The sequence below is a fragment of the Formica exsecta genome, unplaced genomic scaffold, assembly GCF_003651465.1.
Source record: "Formica exsecta isolate Colony F162 unplaced genomic scaffold, ASM365146v1 scaffold233, whole genome shotgun sequence".
Classification (NCBI taxonomy): Eukaryota; Metazoa; Arthropoda; class Insecta; order Hymenoptera; family Formicidae; genus Formica; species Formica exsecta.
In genome coordinates, this window is record NW_021849616.1 from 572,710 (window position 1) to 594,486 (window position 21,777).

The 21,777-nt window shown below is 32.8% G+C and overlaps 2 protein-coding genes and 1 long non-coding RNA gene across 3 annotated transcripts in view; 1 reads left to right on the top strand and 2 right to left on the bottom strand.

Annotated features, from left to right (window-relative positions):
• Positions 1–1,326: 1,326 nt before the first annotated feature.
• On the bottom strand, positions 1,327–3,248 carry LOC115235710 (protein tyrosine phosphatase domain-containing protein 1-like). Its single transcript, XM_029807652.1, has 4 exons — positions 3,080–3,248; positions 2,766–2,986; positions 1,972–2,305; positions 1,327–1,532 (listed from the first exon to the last, which is right to left on the bottom strand). The coding sequence occupies exons 1-4, from the start codon at positions 3,213–3,215 to the stop codon at positions 1,351–1,353; spliced, it is 873 nt and encodes a 290-aa protein (XP_029663512.1). The 5' UTR covers positions 3,216–3,248; the 3' UTR covers positions 1,327–1,350.
• Positions 3,249–3,359: 111 nt separating this feature from the next.
• Positions 3,360–7,524, top strand: LOC115235720. Its single transcript, XR_003884080.1, has 2 exons — positions 3,360–3,725; positions 4,165–7,524. It is a non-coding gene; the product is annotated as an uncharacterized LOC115235720 (long non-coding RNA).
• A 4,369-nt stretch (positions 7,525–11,893) lies between these two features.
• LOC115235694 (forkhead box protein P1-like) overlaps positions 11,894–21,777 on the bottom strand; it is a 288,332-nt gene continuing 278,448 nt past the window's right edge. Inside the window, exons 14-17 of the mRNA XM_029807634.1 lie at positions 19,502–19,632; positions 13,726–13,801; positions 13,268–13,368; positions 11,894–12,683 (exon numbers count right to left, since the gene is read on the bottom strand). Of these exons, the coding sequence (XP_029663494.1) occupies positions 12,434–12,683; positions 13,268–13,368; positions 13,726–13,801; positions 19,502–19,632 (558 nt within the window). The 3' untranslated portion in view covers positions 11,894–12,433. The remainder of the gene's footprint in view (positions 12,684–13,267; positions 13,369–13,725; positions 13,802–19,501; positions 19,633–21,777) is intronic.

Below are 21,777 nucleotides of genomic sequence, written 5' to 3' on the forward strand. Positions count from 1 at the left end.
CGTTTTTCTCTCTGATGCTAAATTTTATGTTTAAGCATCAGTAATTTTATGACAAGATTATAACATATTTTATGGTATTTTGATATTTATCATGTTACATTAAATTATATCTGCGATTCTCTACAAACACACACACACACGCACAGGCGTGTATATATATGTATATATATATGTATATATACATATATATATACATATATATACACGCCTGTGCGTGTGTGTGTGTGTTTGTAGAGAATCGCAGATATAATTTAATGTAACATGATAAATATCAAAATACCATAAAATATGTTATAATCTTGTCATAAAATTACTGATGCTTAAACATAAAATTTAGCATCAGAGAGAAAAACGAGATGAATAAATATGTTATCTACAGTTTGAATTACTGCATTAGTTGATAACATAATGTGCTATTGTTAATTAAATCTGAATAATCTGGATCAATCTGTTAATAAATCTGAATTTACTATAAATGAGATGCAGAAGGATTTTTGCAAAACTCTAATATATGCTTCTTTTTTTTTAATGTAATATATTTCAAGTAATTCACCGCCTGTTGCATTTCAAATTTTACTATCTAGGCTCGTCTTGGTCTATTACTTCGCAATCTGATAGCAATATTTGTATGAAAATAGCAGTGTGTACAATATCTTACCAGCGCCTACTGCTATTGCTATAAAATATTCTTCTTTATTTGTTATAATCATTCACATAATCAAATATTGTTTAATGTGTACGACGTATTTACTAAATTTGTTAATATTTAATTTGAAAGATAAATTATAATGTACTTTATTATAAAAATAATTATTATAGAATTATCATAATTAACATTCAGAGTTAATCAAGAGAAAATTGCATCCAGGAATTATAATACATAATTATTAAATTAAGCAATCTAGAAATTCACGTAGTCGCTGCTGGTATTGGAAGTCAATTTTTCTAACATTATCACAGATTTAAAAAAATAACAGTGCTTACAAATAGTATCTTGCAGTGCGCGATTGTCAAGTTTTTTTCAAGCAGAACAGCAATAATGTACAATATTAATATAAGATATACAATAATAAAAGATGCTGTTCAGTACTATATTTTATATTATTACAAAATTCTTATATCTCTTTAATCTCAACGTATCAAACCCTGCTTGCATAGCTATTTACAGCTGTTATTACAGATAAGACATTTTTATAGTTTAAACAGAGTTAGCATATTGTAAATAAAAGTTGTAGAAATTATAAATTATTTTCTTTAATATCTAAAAAAACACAAAAAATAAACGACATACCTACATCATTGGCAATTAGAAATAAATTCGTCAGAATGCTAAATGTCAATTTATTACACTTATTCATTGTTTTTCTGATTATCCATATCACGCAAATGTTTGGATAATAATTCCCATTTAGATGCCCATGGGGGTTTGTCCAATCCTTGAGTGTTAACTTCCTCTATCAAGTTCATCAAGCGAATGAAAAATTCATTTAGTTTTCCAGCGGTGCCACGTCGCAATTTCTGAAAATGTTTATCTGAAATGCAAATTTTATCAATATTAGACTCTGTTATTTCTATAATTTGGATTAAAGACGATTCGAGAATAACAGCGATAAAATATTGTCAATAAATCTGCCTTTTACTGTCGTCATAAAGACGCTAATGATTATCGATGCTGAAATATAAATAGAATAAAAGTGGACTGTAGTATAAATCAATATTTGTGAGTATTCGTGACGTGACGCAAACAAGGATATAGAAACGATGAATGGGGGACAAGCATTTATATCGATATAGCAATTATATCGAATGTCTTTAAATATATCTTTAAGCAAATACTACGCTTCAAGACTATCTATTATCTTGATGTATAATTATGTACGATCTATAAGCTAGCATGATTTAAATAACGAGATATTACAATGTATTATTTAACTGCCATTTATAGTAATAATAAATAACAAAAATACATACTTGAAGGATGAAAAGAATTCTTGATCCAGATTGTTTGTTGTGTCAGCGCCGCCATAAGTCTCTTAGTAATTAAGCTCTGACTCTCCGATGTCACAGGCCTTAAGCGGGTAACAAATCGTAAAAGATATTCTAATAAGTATCTTGTGCAGACGGACAATTTTCCAAGACACCGCTGCGGCTTTGAACTCCACGCGACAATATAACTGAGACTATCAACATCAAGAAGCGGATGTTTAAGACCCTCTAGCCATTCGAACAACAATGTTGACAGTATCTCTAGATTAGTTTCCAATTCTAATCGTTGCCAGGCAGTACATCGATGATTTAAATCACTCTAAAAATATATTTTTAAATTTTTTAATGTTAATACTAATATTATCGTTAAACATTATTGTTTATAACGTTATATATAACGTTATTAACACGTAATATACATATATAGTAAACGTAATATATAACGTTATTAACACGTGCCATCATAGATTAAAAAAATAGCACTTAGAAATATTAATTGTTATTATAATATTATTGAGTATATATCATTACGTTACTTCTTCTATCACTTATTGTTTTATTTATAGTCGCATCTCAAAAGATAAAAAAAATATTTTAATTTTTTTTGTTAGAAAAGAGAACGAGAGAGCGCTAGTTTTACTAGTAGATGATACGATGATAAACAAAACTATACTTTACATAGAACAAAAATTAATAATTTATTTTGCGATTTAAATACAATATTTTAAATTGATTTTTGTATATATATATATATATATATATATATATTAGTTAAGTACCTGATAATTATGCAAACGTTTCTTTATGGAATCCGGAAAAGATGTGTTATTTCCGATGAGTACTTTGATAGCTTCCTCGGCAGTCACCGTTTCATAATCATTGCATGCAATGTTTTTTAAGTCAATATGTGACTGAATTTCCTTATAACAGTCATTATCAAGTAGATCTTGATCGTGAATACCATCACCTAGGACATCATCCACGCAACTATCGTCGAGACCTATCGCAAGAGATTGTACTGTTAGATATACACATTATTTTAGCAAGATAGATTAAAAAATATCAAACATTTTGAATTTGTCAATAATAATACCTGGAAATATAGAGTCACAGGAAGGGGTATCCGGTGACATGCAGAATACGTCGCTCAATCTTCCTATATCATCACAAGTATCTCGGGATGATCCTTGACTACTACCACCCGCTTTAGTGGATACTGTATAATACATAACTTTCTTTACAAATACATATGACGTCCAGAAATATATATAGTTTAAAATTATATATATTACGTTTACTATATATGTATATTACGTGTTAATAACGTTATATATAACGTTATAAACAATAATGTTTAACGATAATATTAGTATTAACATTAAAAAATTTAAAAATATATTTTTAGAGTGATTTAAATCATCGATGTACTGCCTGGCAACGATTAGAATTGGAAACTAATCTAGAGATACTGTCAACATTGTTGTTCGAATGGCTAGAGGGTCTTAAACATCCGCTTCTTGATGTTGATAGTCTCAGTTATATTGTCGCGTGGAGTTCAAAGCCGCAGCGGTGTCTTGGAAAATTGTCCGTCTGCACAAGATACTTATTAGAATATCTTTTACGATTTGTTACCCGCTTAAGGCCTGTGACATCGGAGAGTCAGAGCTTAATTACTAAGAGACTTATGGCGGCGCTGACACAACAAACAATCTGGATCAAGAATTCTTTTCATCCTTCAAGTATGTATTTTTGTTATTTATTATTACTATAAATGGCAGTTAAATAATACATTGTAATATCTCGTTATTTAAATCATGCTAGCTTATAGATCGTACATAATTATACATCAAGATAATAGATAGTCTTGAAGCGTAGTATTTGCTTAAAGATATATTTAAAGACATTCGATATAATTGCTATATCGATATAAATGCTTGTCCCCCATTCATCGTTTCTATATCCTTGTTTGCGTCACGTCACGAATACTCACAAATATTGATTTATACTACAGTCCACTTTTATTCTATTTATATTTCAGCATCGATAATCATTAGCGTCTTTATGACGACAGTAAAAGGCAGATTTATTGACAATATTTTATCGCTGTTATTCTCGAATCGTCTTTAATCCAAATTATAGAAATAACAGAGTCTAATATTGATAAAATTTGCATTTCAGATAAACATTTTCAGAAATTGCGACGTGGCACCGCTGGAAAACTAAATGAATTTTTCATTCGCTTGATGAACTTGATAGAGGAAGTTAACACTCAAGGATTGGACAAACCCCCATGGGCATCTAAATGGGAATTATTATCCAAACATTTGCGTGATATGGATAATCAGAAAAACAATGAATAAGTGTAATAAATTGACATTTAGCATTCTGACGAATTTATTTCTAATTGCCAATGATGTAGGTATGTCGTTTATTTTTTGTGTTTTTTTAGATATTAAAGAAAATAATTTATAATTTCTACAACTTTTATTTACAATATGCTAACTCTGTTTAAACTATAAAAATGTCTTATCTGTAATAACAGCTGTAAATAGCTATGCAAGCAGGGTTTGATACGTTGAGATTAAAGAGATATAAGAATTTTGTAATAATATAAAATATAGTACTGAACAGCATCTTTTATTATTGTATATCTTATATTAATATTGTACATTATTGCTGTTCTGCTTGAAAAAAACTTGACAATCGCGCACTGCAAGATACTATTTGTAAGCACTGTTATTTTTTTAAATCTGTGATAATGTTAGAAAAATTGACTTCCAATACCAGCAGCGACTACGTGAATTTCTAGATTGCTTAATTTAATAATTATGTATTATAATTCCTGGATGCAATTTTCTCTTGATTAACTCTGAATGTTAATTATGATAATTCTATAATAATTATTTTTATAATAAAGTACATTATAATTTATCTTTCAAATTAAATATTAACAAATTTAGTAAATACGTCGTACACATTAAACAATATTTGATTATGTGAATGATTATAACAAATAAAGAAGAATATTTTATAGCAATAGCAGTAGGCGCTGGTAAGATATTGTACACACTGCTATTTTCATACAAATATTGCTATCAGATTGCGAAGTAATAGACCAAGACGAGCCTAGATAGTAAAATTTGAAATGCAACAGGCGGTGAATTACTTGAAATATATTACATTAAAAAAAAAGAAGCATATATTAGAGTTTTGCAAAAATCCTTCTGCATCTCATTTATAGTAAATTCAGATTTATTAACAGATTGATCCAGATTATTCAGATTTAATTAACAATAGCACATTATGTTATCAACTAATGCAGTAATTCAAACTGTAGATAACATATTTATTCATCTCGTTTTTCTCTCTGATGCTAAATTTTATGTTTAAGCATCAGTAATTTTATGACAAGATTATAACATATTTTATGGTATTTTGATATTTATCATGTTACATTAAATTATATCTGCGATTCTCTACAAACACACACACACACGCACAGGCGTGTATATATATGTATATATATATGTATATATACATATATATGCGCGCGGGCGCGCGCGTGCATTACACACATTTTTTAAAATTATGACCCGGATTTACATCTCACAATTAGTACTAAATGTGATCATCTAAGTCTTATAATCAATTTGATCTATATCATTAATTGTGAAATATATGATATACATATCTAGTTCAAATAAGATTCAAACATATTTGACAATCACATTTGATATAAAATGTAGTCATGAAATCTATATCTTCTCAATAAATAAAATGGACATTAGAAAAATATATTTTCTTGATGTTTGATAATAACGTATGCAAAAATTATTATATACAGATCAATATCAAATATTGTTTAATAATAATATGCTTGAAATAATAAAAAAATAATAAAAAGCTTTATACCAGATAGTGATAACAAGTAGCAAGAAGTGTTTAAGATCCCTTTATTAAATGCATTAACATAGGGAATTTGAAAACAGAATTCTTAAAGAGCACAAAGTTCTTGTTTTTTATATATATCGCAGTTTTATTAAGTATATATCCTTTCAAGATAATTCTATATCAGCTAAGATCTTAATACTAACGCTTATATCGAACTAGAAAATGCGATTCCGTAAATTCTCTATTTACAGTATGATATAAGTGTTTCCTGCAATCTATATATAGACATATATATTCTCTAAATACATTAATTTACGTATATAAATCTCGATACGTCTAACGGGATTATCAAGCATTATACAAACGATATCAGTCTTATACAAAGAAAGTACGGTGAAAATGATAATTTATTGGTACTTACAATTATTAATTTTAATCGCGACTACTTCTATGCTCCGTCATTACCATTTTCGACGTAAAGAACGGAGGTTGATAAAAATATAGTTGAAGAGAACTTGTGCATGGTTTTCTTTCAGTAACACATTTAATTTCTTAGTAAAATCGGTACATTTTTACAAGACAACTTATCATACAAATACTTAACAAAGTAATTCAGACAATAAACGTTCTAGAAAATTTTGCAATAATTTTCAATCTGTGCCAGCGGTCTCCTCTATTCGATCGATTATACGGTCTATTTTCGTGAAATGTATTTTTTGTTAAAACTCGAATTGCGATAACAAGCACCTTGTTTTTTTTCTTCTTACAAATGTTATTACAAATTATAAAGAAAGAACAAAAAAAAAAAAATTAGAAAATGTGGACGCTGAAGAAATCATTTCTAAACTTGTTCGATGGCAGATTATAGGTATATTTTTTTATGTTAAAACCGTATTCGTTTGAACATTCTTGTAACACGTTTGATTTCCTTGCAAGGGAATACTTTATTTGATGAGAATTATTACGATGTGTTATGTACACATATTCGTGAGAACGTTGAATAGGACGCGATGAAATTTGTCATACACGAACATGCCCGTTTCAATCATAGTTGTGCAATACATTAAAATTGCTATTCGGACATTAATTAATGTATGTATAACAATTACTTATTCCACAAAATATGATAAACCGTTATACGTTTATTTTGTCGGCATGTTATACTGAATTTCACTACAACAGCTTTACACCAGCGAAAGATGAAGAATCTGAGAAAGTTTACTTCTTTCAGAAAAATTTTCTTCTCTCAATACGATTGATTTTTATCTGCTTATATCTCGATTCATTTATTAAATAAACGTTCGCATCAATTTGGCACAGTTCATGTCGGATGCTTCGATCTATCTGATATAATTGCACAGAACCGCCATCGCTTTTATCAGAGCAAAACAATAAAATGTCCAGGTAATGCATCAGGAGCCTTGATCGCTTATCCGGTTCGTTATCAGCAATTATTTTCGAGCATTTTGCAAAATCCTACGCGGCACGCGCGATTAACAGCTATAATTCCTAGAGCATTGTGTAAGCAAAATAATGAAATAATCGATTCGCTCGAAGCTTCTCGAAATGATCGATCGTAATGTCCGCGTAAATCTAATAAATCCAATTTGCCTTCATCAAACAAACATAACAAAAAAAAAAAAAACATTAGTAATAAAGCATCTGTGTATAACATTGTCACTATAATACAAAAGATATAGAAACAGCTACGTGTTCGCGCGGAATTCGCCCAGGACACGTCACGCGACGCGGCGCATGATCGATCAATTAACCGATTATTAATTAATTATCCGGTTGACAGGTTCGCTCTTTCTCGCGACGTGACGAACGTTCACCCGGCAAAACGAGAAAATGTCTTCCATCTCCCGAGGAGAACTTCGTGATCTCGAGTCAAAATTAAATGCAGACGGGATACGGAATATACGCGTGCATTCACATATGCAATTACACACACAAGCATACATATATATACGCACGTACAAGCCGCGATATCGGCACGATCATCCATCCATGAATAACATATGCACAAATTCCTAATGCCTCGATAAGTTTAATTATTTACAGAGGAGTCTTCTATAGTATGTGTGTGTGTGTGTGTGTGTATCAATTTCTTAATTCATAGTACATATAGACTTAGATTATTAATAGTACCATACGCGAAAGCGAGCCCAAACTGAAACTCGCGTGTTTTATCGGTAAACGAGATGCTACCGAGCTATATATTATGGCATTCTTACATACAAATGCACACATACACATACATACTCCCATTCTTTCTCGCATTTGCATTTTCTTCTTTATTTCTTTCCTTTTATTCGCGCGTATGTGATTGAATTATTCCTTAACCTTGCAGATTTACATTCAAGACAAATATATGTAATAGTTTCGTGTTTTAAATTATTCAGCGACAAATTTGTCAAGCCTCATAACGCAGATATGTATGTTTTGTTAATTAAAGCTGGGACGCAATCAGTTTTAAATTACTTGTAACTTGAAAACTAAAAAGACTGTTTGCAATTCTGCAATATTAACTTAATTGTTGATTGACAAATAATAATATTTAATAATATGAATTGTGATTGTAAATATTAATAAATTAAAATGTAAAATTCAAAAGATAAGAATTAAAAACTTGAATTAAAAAAGGCCAGTTCTCTTTGATATATAAATACAAATTCTTGATACATAAATACATGTTTCCTAAATATTTAAAGTCTTAAAGATGATAAAATAATGTTTGCAATAAACTGAATAAAGCTATTTGTTACTCTATATGTATTAGAAATATCAAATGTGAAAAATTTTAATAATAGAAATTGCAGATCGCTGATGAAAAAGATTTACTCGAACTATACATACAAGTTTAGTCGATTTGAATATTGAAAAGTCGATTTAAAAATATAAAACTCACAATATTTATATTATATTAATAATATTGCAATCTTCTTATTTTTATTTGATTGTTACAGAAATACTAATCCGTACATTCGCACTGCAATATAGTTTATTTCCTCGAAATGGCATCTGTTTACCTTGACAAACAGAGACAAGGTAATTTATCTAAGGTAATAAAATTGAATATTTACGAATATCATAGAGTGTAGAAATTTATAAGAGAGAGAAAGAGATTTTACATTGAGAGCCATATTTTGTATATAATCCGGGATGCGTTGTTTTTCTGATAACGCTAATTTAGCATTTGATAAACTCATTTTGAAAGTTCATAAACTTCCACACTCTATATATTTGTATTTTCATTGAAATATCAATATCTATTGCCGTGTACGCATACACATAATAACGTTTAATAAAATTATATTCATTAATTACAACGGAAACTAAGATTGAATAACTATGTGATAATAAGTAAACGTGGAAATATATAAAATCCTCTTCCAAATTTATGTCCAAAAGAAATTGTCACGATATTCGACAACGCAGCAATATTACGCTATTCAACTTGAAATTAAATATTCTGTGGCACAAAATATAACTTTGCGTTATTTTTCCAAATTGTGCAAACAATAATTTTCCAGATTGCACATAACCGTCTTGTTATGATCTAATAAAATACATAATTATATTTTCCATCTCCATCAGTCACTGTGCAAAGATGATATAGGCGCTTTACGATGGCAACTAAACCAGCTTCTAAGTTTGACAAACATTTATCGTTAAACATATATGGAGACCAAAAAAAATACACTGATGCTTTAAGACAGATTTGAATTTGTCCGTGTTACTGGTAGACTCTAACAATTCAAAGTATTAGTACCGATATGAGTGCGCTTTCTATACTTGTTTCTGGGATCCGAGACCACGCACTCTTTAGAAGAAATCTACTGGCCTCGATTGGTATGTGTATATAGTAGGACTAGGATTGGACAAGGATGGGAAAAAAGTTTGATGGAGAGGATTATCGACATCTAATTCCTTATAATTTCGATACGTATACGTATTAATATATGTATATATGCATACATAGTGTACTTTTATTTATAGACTTCATGTTTAGAGAAGTAGGGAGATCATTAACGTGATACCTTAGCGTTTTTTATGTAGTATTTTTTCATACATATCTCAATATTGTATGGCACATATTAATTGCCTGTAATTGATCGATAATATTGATATACAATAGACTTAGCAACCAAAAACGACTTGTAACGTATATATATAAGTCCCTTAATTATATATATATATATATATAATTAAATATAGAGGTCTTACTATATTCGTCACGTATCACAGAAGGAAGTGCTAATAATTCTAATATAATCTTCTTGAACGCGCACAATACCTAACAGTTCGAAATTTTATGTCAATTATCCAAAACGTTGAAATACTAGCTTTCAATGCATTGGAACTTGAAAAGCACCATCTCGCCACGGGGTGCTGAGTCTATCTTATACCTTATGTATGGAAATGGCAAAGTTAAATATATCGTACAAAAGACTGCTAATGTTTGCATAAAATCTGAAATTTTATTTGCCGTATAATGTAATACGCGTATGTAAATATAAAAACGTCGCGTTAGCGATCTTCCCACTTATCCCCGTTCGTAACATTCTTCGATCGTCTCGCAGAGCTACGTTCATCTATCATATCGTTCTGCATCACGGATACCTGACCGGCTCGATCGGAAAGTAATTTGAAAGATCGTCGCGCGCGCGTGTGTGTCGTATCGTAGCGCTCATTTACAAATATCTCGACCGTCTCTGTGTGTTCGAGCGTGTTAATTACCGTTTAATGAATACGAAACTACTTACGATCAACTTTGCTAGAACTATACAGAGTGCTACCAACAGTAGCGGACGGGTACGCCGGGACGCATCCGGTCTCGTCACTCGGATGCGATTCTTAGTTTAACTTGTCTGATACTGGGCCTCTTTGAGACGGTAGGACCCGCTTAGTCGCGAGAACAGTACTAGCATTGCTCTTCGTTCGTCAAAAACGAACGCCTAAACTTAAAGACTAAACTCAGTCGCTCCCGTACGTACCCACCACCACCACCACCACGGCTTCATCGATTTATTTCCTAGATTCAATTCCGCCGGACTCTCTGATCGACTCACTTCTCCGATGGAACCGCGCGATGCTTCCTGGCGATTCTTTCTTTTCTTTTTTTTATCGAAAAATTCAAATCTGGGTTTCTTGAATAGACAAGCGTAGCACATTGTCTCTCGCATCAAACAGTGTATAATGTTCTCAGGGAGTCACATAAAGTTTTATAAATTATTTTTTTAATTAGTTTTATAATTCATTCACATAATCAAAATAAAAACATTCTCACTTTTTAAAATATAAAAATATGATATATACGATGTAAATATCGTATTAATACGTAATTAATTTCTCAATTACGTGGAGAAACTTTTTCATATATAACATATATGTGTAATATTTTCTCAATTATTTAACAAAAATTTATATTGTATGTAACATGTAATGCAAAGAAAAGTTTAAAGATTTGTTACGTTGCGGCGCCGGCGCCGACCGTATTCGAATTTTATTTATTCACGCATATCGGCACGTATAATTGCCAAAATGTATAATCGCGAGGCTACATCGGTTCCTTCGGCGAAGGATATTTCCCGGGGACGCTCGCCGGTAAAAACGCGCCGACCGCAAGGCGCGTCCTGTGTGCGGTGTCCCATTGTCGCCACATTAATTTCTAATGCAATGTACACGATATATATATATATATATATATATATATATCACTTGTTCTTTAATACGTCATAATTTAATTTTTTTTTTTTTTTTGATAAGACAATACGTTTTTGTGTAAGAAAACGACATATAAAATATACGGTGAGTACGGTGGGTAAGACTAGGAATTCCGGCGTCAGCCAATAAAATATTTCCCATACAGATGCGCTATCTAATCTGACAAAGCCTATGTGTCTGAAAAGCTTCTCTAGGAACTCGCCTGAAAGTGTAGAATTTATTTGTAACATTTCAAATTAAAGATATTATGTATTTTTTTAATCTTAATATTTAAGTGAAAATATATATATGTATATGTATATATTTATGTATATGTCTATTGGAGATATAACCGCAGCTCCGGAACGGAAAAGGTCGAGAGGAAAATAAAATACATCGTTGTTCGCAATTGCTTGAGTAAAGATATGGATCGAAGGATCGCTCCCCGAATATCGCCGAGATTTTCGCGCTTACATCATCCGGTAATACGCTCGTCACCTTCATCATCGTTCAGTGTCTTTTCTCGATACATTCGCGCTTGGCTCCTTCTCGTTACCTTAAAGCCGCGATTGGGGCGTCGCGGTACAGATATGATACGTTGAGGGGGATTCGTACGAAGGAGAAGTGTGGAGGGAGTGGGTGGTCCTGGGGGGCCTTCATCATCCTCTTCGACCCTTTGCTTCCGTTATTTTCCGCTTCCCATCCTTTCCCTCATTCATTTTCCCTCTGTCTACCGTCTTTACTCTACTCTGGCCAAAGAGGGTAGAGTGCTCCTCTCATGACCGAATAAACGGGACATCTTGTATACATCTCGTGTCTACTGGTTTGTTGTCGCGGCAAAATGATACTACGCCTCGACCTGATCCTCCGGGATCATTATGTCGGGCGCCATCGATAGGTCCTCCGCAATGTCCTCGTCCTGGCCGGAATCGTGGCCGTGACTCTCCGAGTATTCTCTATCGTCCGTCTGATCCTCCTCCGTCTCATGCTCCATGGGACCGTCTGGTAGCTCGCGCTTTATTAATCTCGTGTGCTTTCCTCCTTCCGGGCTCTGGCTCTCCTGTTTTATGTGCATGGCCGGTTCATCCAGCGGCGACCTGTTGAATCGACGACACGCGCGAACGCGTTGTGTACGCTTATGAGTGGAAAACTTGCGAGTGGAAAACCGCGTGCCAGTATTGACGTATATATTTCATAAAGCGCGACGCAACACAAAGCGATATTTTTTTTTTAGCGACACGTTTTCCCCACGCGTTACCACGCTGACGGAAGAATAATTTTCCGGGATTTTGCTTTTCCGGGATTGTTTCATTGTTGCGGTTTCAAGCGGTTTGTCAAGCTGCAACGAATAGTTTGTGTTTCGCGAAAGAGTCATAAAAACAAGCGGCTTTTTCACGATTTCTGCACCGCGTGCAGAAATTGATTCGTGTAGAATGGATTGTACAAACCGTTCGTAAACATATTCGCGAATAAAAATGTACAATGTTGAATAAATAAAAAATTCTAGACACATTTTGGCACAATATTATTATAAGCTGAAATAATGTTCCAAAGATGTAGAAATATAGGTATTTATAAAGCGGTAGAATCATTACGGAGATTCTAACATCTTTCTAAAACATTTGATAAAATATATTATAAAGAGAGGAACGAGTGATGCACTTGTATAAATATCACTTACATTAAATCATTATGAGGTAACACATGTTCCTTATCGGGACTTGTCGCTGTCGACGTGCACATTGGATTGTTCAAAAATCCCATATTAGACTCCCCGAGCGCCTGAAAATACTCAAATTGCATTAGATGGTTAGTTATTACTGATTTAATACCAAAATACTAATCACTTAGATATTAGTAATGTTTATTATTAATTAGTGACGTGTTTATTATATCAATTCCTACAATAAAATAACATTTTTATTAATACAGTTTATCAAAATTTTTATTAAAAAGTATTGATAGAATGCTGAAAATTCGTGAAATGTCATCTAGTCAATAGTTTTTACGCAATATTATTTTTACCTAGTCACGTGCGCTCGATATTGCTTTAATGCCTTTTAATTCACTCAATTAAGAAGGCAAACCGTGAAAATGTATGAGAGAGAATTTTCACGTAAATTAATTATTAATAGTTACCTGCAGATTGGCATTAAGCGCATCACCGTACATGGTAGGACTATGTGTTAGAGTTGGACTCTTCGACGGGACACCCCTAGATATTGACAGAGAAAAATATGTTAATACTACTCGAAATTCAGCCATGAGCGTATTTCCTGAAACAAAACGCGTATGTGTTTTTTTAATTGTGTCAATGTTAAGACGGATTTGAAAAAGAGGGGGGAATTAAAGTAGGCTGTATATGGTGACTATGTGTCTGTGCGTGTACTGAAGTCGTAGTATGTAAGACGTATAAAGACAAAAAGGAAGTAGATAGAGAGATAGATAGAGAAAGAGAGAAAAAGATGTAAAGTAGAAGAGAAGAGAGACAAAGAGAATTACAAATATGAAAAATGTATACATATAAATATATATCAAAAAGAGAGATCAAAAAAGAGCGAAAATATAGAGTCCAAAAACTCTTACCTATTTACACAGTGCCTCGTATCGTTCGCCCACCAGTTCGACTCATTGGTGATTGAGTGAGATTAGATAAAAATTACAGAAAAAGTGTTTAAAAAAGCGCTCCCGTTTCGAAACTTCATAAATGATTGGATGTATTAACTTGTATCGATTTTTCTCTTCTTTCATTTCTAATTTAGCATTATATCGGTTTCGAAACAAATATACTTATAAACAGCCACTAGGTTACCTGTGTCTACCTTTCGTTTTTGTTATCTTGCAAAATCATGTAGTAAAAATACTTGATCCAATTTTTAAATGACCATTGACTAATGGTTTCTTTTTCTGACATTTTGTAAAAAGAACACCTTCTTCATAGCGTCCCTTGTGAGTAGTTATCGTCAAGTAACTGGATAAATATACCCAGCTTTAGTATACATCGTCAGAGATCTTGTTCCAAGAGATTTAAAAATGCATGCGAAGAAAAAGATAAGAAAAAATCTTTCCTGTGACCGTTTATCAAGTAACATGAAGCGCTGAATAGATAGATAGAAAAGAGATTGTGAGGATAGAGATAGAAAAAGGAGAAAAGTTTTGGATAGAGAAAGACAGAGAGAGAGAGAGAGAAAGAGAAAAAGAGAGAGAGAGAGAGAGAGAGAGAATTTAAAAAGAGATTTTTTGAATAAGAATAGATATATAAAATTTTAAAAAGTATTAAAGATGAACAGTAAATATATTTGAAGAATTATAATTATTATTAATATTATACTGAGATTATTGAGTCCATATAATACCTGTGATACAAGACGAGTCGCAATGATGAAGTTGAAGAATTCCACTCGAGGAACATAGTTGTATAACACACAGTATACACAATTTACACATGCGCGAATAGCTCTGACGTATATATATATTCACTCAGATCAAGAACCATTCGTTCATTGCGGAAGCATGATGTAAGATGCTAAAATCTATCTTGCAATTCTCAACTTTATTTGTCTTATCTTTTTATCTATTTGATATTTAATATTCAATTATTAAAACATTTTATATAAGAATATTTTATATTTGAGAGAGTACTTTTTTCGAATTTCTTTCTAATTTTAGTTATATATTTGCTGAAATTGTTTTTTCGTCCAAAGCCTTCTAACACATATATTTTTAGATATACTTATTAATTAACCATCACATAAAAAAGCTTTTTAATAAGGTAGCTATAGCAAATTAAATGTTAAAATTGAAAAAATCTTTGGGCGTGCATCTAATAAGCGTTAACATATAATTCTAAAGCAGCGGATTAGTTGAGAATTGCAACGGATTGCAAAGAAAATCGCATCGATAAAAATTGAAGAAACAAAACTTTGCCATACTATTACGAGACATTTTGTAGAAATCGATTTAAAAAATGACGAACGTAAGAAATTACAAACGTCTATTAACGTGATGGCAGTTCTACGCTCACAAAAGAAGAGAAAAATAATTCTCTGCTATTATGAGAGGATAGAATAAAGACGGAAACGGAAGAGCAAAATTTCAACACAAAAAAACGCTTGCCCGCACAAACACATCACTTTCACACGAGATACATATTACAAACAGCGTCACATTAAGCATCATACGTTTATAAGCAGTGTTCTCGAACTAGGCGGGACAGTTTTAGAGGGTTTCATCGGGAAACGAATGTTAAGGATCCACGGTAATCCATGCAAGCGGCTATTAATACATTGGAGATCCCGCATCTCTGACCAATCGTCCTGATGTTGGTGTGCTGCAGGACCGTGCAGGATTCAAGCTATCACGAAGTGCAAGAATCTTTAGGCTACAATACTAGTAACGTATACGGGAATGTCCTATGAACCTTGAGCGTCATTTGCAAAAGTGCACAAGATTTTCACAAGAAATAAAGTAAAATACTTTCTTCTAATTATAATTTTTTGACCAAATTAAAAAACTGATTCTTTGTTAGCAAATGTTTGACTAAATATCTCGCTTGTGCCTTTAAATTTTCAACCTCAACTATCTTGTTAAGCTATATAAATAAGAATTTTTTCTGTTTTCAAATTCATTTAAAACTCAATAAAAATTAAATTGTTGCTGTCTACAATTTTTATGCCTCAAATGTTAAATTAGCAAAAGCTTATAGAAATTAAGTCTATATATATACATAATTATATATATAAAATATACTATACCTATAATTTTATTTTTCATATATTTTTCGCACTTATACAACTGTTTATATCGTTAAGGATAGACATATATATATGTCCGTGTGTGTGATCGAAAAGGTGCAACATTGCACACTTTTGACAAATAAACGAGCAAGGTAATAATGGTATGATACTAGTTCAATCTTTTCAAGAATCGGTCTTTAAAGGCGCTTGAGGCAGGCATAATGCGGAAATCATTTCTAGAGGGATTGGATAAACTGTATAGAGCTACTTCCTGCTGCCTTGATGTAATAAATATTTTAATTAATATCATAATATAATCTAAAAAAATAAAAAAAATTCTATTACCAAAATAAAAGAGAGAGAAAGATTTATTGATATTTTGTGTCTGATGGGGTATAAAATCCAGCTAATCCCGAAAATATAAATTTAATTATCACATCTATCATTGCAGCTGTTAGCATCATAATAGATAATTTAAGAAATAAAGATCTCATTTTTTTAAGAAATTATCCTAATGCATAAAGCATTAACACTACGGTGTTACAATTCAAGTTACTATAAAGAAAAAACATTAATGTTAAACTAAAACATACATATCTATTTTTATAAATTAAAATAATATTAAGCAAATTATATATATATANGTATCGTTCACTTTAGTTTTCTTTTCGTTATATATGCTGAAACTTTTTTCATTTAGCAATGATGATAAAACGGAATAGATTTACTTCAAAGATTTTTTTATGACTTTTCAACAAATTTTTTAGGATTATTTTATGCTTCAAGAGATATGTCGACATGAAACATCAATCGTAACAGCTGCAACCAGGCACAATTTTATATTAAGTGTGTGCGCAAAGACTTGTAAAGGCAGCAGGTAGGAAAGCCCATTTAGCGGTTCAATTTATAGACAACGACCAAGCGAAAACGTCTCGGTCGTTGCGTTCATAAAAAAGTACCGCGGTAAGGTCAGAACGTCGCGCCAGCCAGCCAGCAGAATTCTAAAAAGTGGTAGTGCTTACTGTGCGGAGAGGTGGGGTGGAGTGGGTGATGGGGTTGGGTCATATTTCCTGGGGCGGCCGCGGGACAGATGCCGCCGCTTTACGAACTCGGCGTCGTCCACCATCCAGAATGACCCAAAGTCGTCCTCATAGCGCACAAAACACTTGTGCAATGATAGATTGGTGCGGATCGCGTTCTGTATACACAGACAAGACCACCAAGAAATAGAGAAAAAGAGAGTAAAAAAGACAAGGTTTCTGGTTGTTTTTTTTTTTTTTTTTTTTTTTTTTTTTTTTTTTTTTTTTGTAGTTGATTGCGCGCACATTTTCTTTCTTTCTTAAATTTGCGCTCGACCCCCATCGCCATTCACTATCCTTTGTAACAGAAAGGGGGCCTCACGTATGCGCGCGTGCCCCGGTTATCGCTCTTGCCGTCGTGTTCAGACGGGGTCTGGACACATCAATTAACGCCGGCACGTCTTTCGCGCCGACAACTCCATCGCTCTATCGTGTTACCGGGACACGTGTGAGTGATCTCGGCATGATCTCGAGTCGACTTTTAGAAAGAACAAACAGCAGCACAGATTCGCAAAGAAGGGATGGATAAATCAAAGAAAATAAAAACAGAGACGTAGTAATAATGTAGTAAGGCAGCTCCTCTCACTACCTGACAAAGTGCAACACTGCGGTTCTCACTCTGTTCCGGGCAATTCCGCTTCCGGGCTTCCGGGCTTTCGAGACTAGACTTGGACCAGATACTTGGCCCTGCCGTTCTCGATCGGGTTAGTCGCTGCAAAGCTCACATGCTCGTTATAAAAGCACACACGACATACTACGGATTCCCATATCCGAGAACGAGATTAGCATCTCTAAACTCTCTTCCTATCTTTCCTTTCTTTTTTTCCCTTTCATCTGTTGCGGCTCTTTCATCGGCGACGCACTCTCACGCACATCCACGCACCCATCAGACTGCCGACTACCATCACACGACGACGGGCAAGTAAGAAATTCACACACACGCGGGTTCAAACACAGTGATAGTTTCTCGAGTATTAATCAAAATATATATAAACGTAGATAATTTTATTTACAAAAATATAGATTTTCCATCTATCACTATTTGATTAAAATAAAATTCAGAGATATAATAAGCAAATTAATGCCATAATATAAACTGACATTTTAAAAATAATTTTGTAGTAAATGATAGTATATGATTATTTATTGATTATAGAAGCACGACACCTCGAGAAACTACGAATATTAGCAGCAAACAGACAGACGACATAAGCGATGTACATTAAAGATTGTTATGGCGTTTAGGTGTGTAAAAAGGTTTATACACACACAGATCAATACGTATGAATGCGCACGTATCAAGTACAAACAGGTACAGTATATACTATGAAGAGAGATGTAAAACAGGGAACACGACGTAGAATATCGTGAGAAGGCGATTAAATATATCTTATGTTTAAAAAAAGAGAGATAGAGAGAGAAATGCACAGGAGAGCGTGCGTGTATGTGCGTATACATACATACGAAGGCCACAAACGCACTGAATGTGCGTCCACCTTCAAATCGCATATATAAATATATATAATATATATAAAACAGATATATATTAAAAATACACATATATATATAAAAAGAGCTATATGTATATAAGATAAAATATTAAATACTCTTAATGTATATATATAAACATATGTATATGTATAAATATCGATATAAAAATATGTAAAAAGTATGTAAAAAGTTATATAAATATGATATAAAATTGTAGAAAAATGGGAGGGCAGTATAAGGGGCAGGGGGTTGGCGACACGACTATAAATATAAGAGTAAAAGCGAATAAGTGAGTATATATATATATAAGTATATGTAAAAAGGCAGAAATAGATAGAGACAGAGAGTAATATAAAAGGAAGATGTGGGAGATAGTGAAATCGTAAGGAAATTTGTAATCTGAAAGAAACTACTATTCCTTCGATATATCGGGGAAAGAGAAAGGGTGGGTTTCAGTCCGTCGGTCTCCAAAAATGGTAAGAGATATTGGTGTAATAGAGATAGAAAGAGAGAGAGAGAGAGAGAGAGAGAGAATATATAAAGAGAGTAAAAAGCGCGATTGTAATTATATTTTTTCTGATCGATGGAGCATGGGGAGGGGCAACGTACCCGGTCGTGCTGCAAGCGCGCTGTGGCCGTCTCTTGTAAAACTCCACTTCGTCCACCGTCCATACGGCCCCTTTCACGTTTTCGACTCGCATGAAACATTTGTGGAGAGACAGGTTGTGTCGCACTGCGTTCTATACAAAATAATACACAGACTAAATAAGCAACGCAAAAAACGAACGAAGCCAACTCAATCACGGCCCCGGTAGTCGGCGGGGGGGAAGAGGGGATATATAAGGATCACGGCCGTTCGTGACGGATCGTGGAGCGCGTATGCGTGTATGATGGCTTTGTATGTTACGCAGGTGATGGAGAGTCCTCGACATCGGATGACGATGACCGGCCATGCTGATGAGGCAAGGATGGATGATGATCGTGAGACCGAGACGCGAGGTAAAGTCGCTAAGTGAGAACGTGCGATATTGTGCGTGTGCCGTATGATTTGTCAAGGTGCCAAGGTGTCAACGAGCAGCGTTGCGAATGATCTCGTCGAGTGCTCGAGCGCAAAATAAATACTTTATGTGGGTATGTAATGTGTGATGAATTTTGATTAAGATAAATCTTTTAATATTTTCTGCATATTATAGTATTTTAATATCTTAAAAATTAATATCTGTCCGCACAAAATTTATATTAAATATAATAAAGATAAAATTAATAAAATATATATAAAAATATAACTTTTGTGTTATCAATAAAAATACCAACATACCGTATTTTTTAATATCTAACTGATAAAATTTATTTATCCACTATATTAAAGTATAATAAAAAATGATAAAATTTTATTTTTTCCCAGAAAGTAATAGTTTTTAGTTTTATAATCTTGATCTATATTCTATATCTTATATTCCTCCTTTAAATTGCGATTAAAATCTTTATAGATAATGATTTAAGAAGATCTATTCAACACAACGCTGTTCTTAAGAACTCATGACAACCACCTTTGAGGATGTGTCAAAAATATATGTTTAAGATATATTTATAAACGATTTTGTATAAATAAATTATATATCATATTTATATTTAAGAAATAAGATATATTAGAGAGAGAGAGAGACAAAAAAATATTCTTTTAAAAATCGTTTTTCTATTTTGTTTATAAGTAAGATGCTTTCATTTATATTGTACAATCGGTTATTTAAGAATAATTTTCTATTTTCATTTTTTTGTAATATAAAAATTAATTTAATAGTTGTCTCTTTTTGTCTTCAAAGATGGATGCAATGACCACTCAGCACCCTTGAGGAATGTAAGCAAAGCTGCCACCTTAAACTAAGATTTGCGTGGCAAACTTAAATGCTGCTACATCTGCTTTACTTTCTTCGGAATAGCATTGCATATAGCTTTTTCCACAAATAATACGCAACTTAATAAATATTCATGGTAGTATTATTAAAAAAATTCTTTCTCAGGATGTAAATAGCAGCACTAAGCAAATAAAAAAAAAAGATACAACTAATATATAAATAAAATAAGCAATGCATATCACTACATAAGTGTAATAGTATTTGCATTTTATTTATCTATCTATAAAGGCTGTTATTTAAAATCAGCACCACTAGTTTTATTATTTCAGAAGACTCGGGTATTTTTTCAGGTGGCAGCCAAAGAGGAAATCTGCTATGCGTGTGACATACATAAAACAATAATACAATAAATACAGAAAGTCTAATTAACCGATAATCAATAATAACTATAACGCGATATCCGCTAAGAATAAAAACAATGACGATGATGATGATGATGTCAATGATGATGATGAGCGCTGTTAGCACAAAAGGAAATTGGCAATGAGATCGCGACGTTGAAGCCCGCAAGAGGATATAACGAACCAAAATGATGAATCGAAAGAGATACGATTTGTGGCATTCCTTTATCGTTAATGCACAGCTAGTCATCTAAATCTAGGGGCAACGACAACAATTATTCATGCCGCAGGGCCGAATAAAATTAACAGGGCTGCCCGCTGACGTATTAGCCGCCAAGACATCGTCTTCAGTGTGTAGGTCTCGCTCTAAACTCTGCTCTGCTCTCCACCTGGTAAACCTGTTTTTGCGTCTTTATGTCTTCATGTACACATAACCATGCGAGGCGAAGCGTCATGGCAAACGTCGATTACTTTCACGATAAATAAATTATATATCATATTTATATTTAAGAAATAAGATATATTAGAGAGAGAGAGAGAGACAAAAAATATTCTTTTAAAAATCGTTTCTCTATTTTGCTTATAAGTAAGATGCTTTCATTTATATTGTACAATCGGTTATTCAAGA